Source organism: Perkinsus marinus, assembly GCF_000006405.1.
Source record: "Perkinsus marinus ATCC 50983 genomic scaffold scf_1104296959294, whole genome shotgun sequence".
Classification (NCBI taxonomy): domain Eukaryota; phylum Perkinsozoa; order Perkinsida; family Perkinsidae; genus Perkinsus; species Perkinsus marinus.
In genome coordinates, this window is record NW_003206468.1 from 1 (window position 1) to 1381 (window position 1381).

The following is a 1381-nucleotide window of genomic DNA, read 5'->3' on the forward strand; positions in this document are numbered from 1 at the left end:
GGGCCATCGGCAGGCACAACTGCATGGGCCCAGCAAGAGGCCGAGATATGTTCAGTTGCACGCAGTCTCCGATGACTTGCCGACGGCTCGACCTGAACTGGGGAGTAATACTCTCATTAGAACGCCACTTCCCACTTGTGAATTCGTCACACTTGTCCAGCACGATACCGAATGGGTGAATCCGACTGATAAGAGGCAGTTAATACTTCATCATCCAGAGGATGTCACCAATTTCTCAGCATCAATCACCAAACTCTCATTGGAGCGATAGGTAAGGTACAGCCTCGGGTCCTCGGTCTCCATCCCGGCATACAACTGGCTCAAGGCTTCCTCCTCCTAATATACAACCTAAACAGATTCTCGACGGACTCACGTACGGCTTGTTGCTGAGGAGAGAGAGTTGTGGTATCGAATAAGCCCGGGTTGGCGAGTCTGATCATGAACTGGACGAAGGCCTCGGGATAGGACTCATACCCCACCTAAGAAGCTGAACTACATAAAATGGTATCTGATGTCCCTAAGGCATATATTTTTTCTTCTAGAAATTTCGTAGAATTCAGCATTTATCGTTAACGAATAGCGGTTTTCAGCTGAAGTTTCAACGGAGGACAGGAATAATAACTAGCGATTATATGTATTGAGTTGGAATTTAGCTGTCTTCGAAGCGTCACTCATCTATGAGGGGGAACGAGAAACCCACCTTGCTGAAACTTTGTAAGTGAATGAGCGGGGAAGTTCCAGGGGAAGTCGTTGGGGACAACCTCGAAAGCTTGGCCACGGCGAATCTGCGGACCAAATCATCTCAGGAGTAGGGGTGGGGCGGCCCCACGCGTATCTCCCGGGTGATGCTAATAAATTAGCAGCGAGAGCTATGGTCTCCTCCATGGGAACGGTCTTCACTCGAATCTTGTTCGTTCCTAGAGACCTACAGTTATCATTTAGATCGGCAAGGCTGCCAGCAATGAGTCACCTCTCAGTGTCACCCAAAGCATCATCTAGTGCCTCTGCCTCAGCAGACAACACAGTAGACCTGCTAACGTCATAGAGAGGTCCAGAATAGCTCATGTGGATGAAATCGAGCCCACGACCTTCAGATATATACACCAGCGCTTTACCGCTTTACCACGCGACCAACCAAAATATCAAACTCTCTCTCCAGACGTCAGTTTTGTAACCAGTGTTTGAATATATGCTCGCTTTGCTCAGCTGAGCTTAGGAGTTTCCTCACTAACTATGGAAGTCCATATGTGATTCCGGGTAGAAATGGACAGGAATCAACAATAATCTCGCAAATTTCCACAGATTTCCACCAACACATGTGGTTGACATGTGCATATTTTCCCCCCCCTGTTTGTACAGATCTCCCATTCCTCACCTGTAC

At 48.2% G+C, this 1381-nt stretch overlaps 1 protein-coding gene across 1 annotated transcript; it reads right to left on the reverse strand.

The window, feature by feature from the left end:
• Positions 1-210: 210 nt before the first annotated feature.
• Positions 211-925, reverse strand: Pmar_PMAR012779 (hypothetical protein; the record flags this gene model as incomplete). The annotated part of the gene is made up of 4 exons (XM_002773138.1): positions 211-336; positions 378-479; positions 701-785; positions 830-925. Coding segments are annotated over 4 exons (409 nt in total), but the record flags the coding sequence as incomplete, so codon positions are not given.
• Positions 926-1381: the final 456 nt, after the last annotated feature.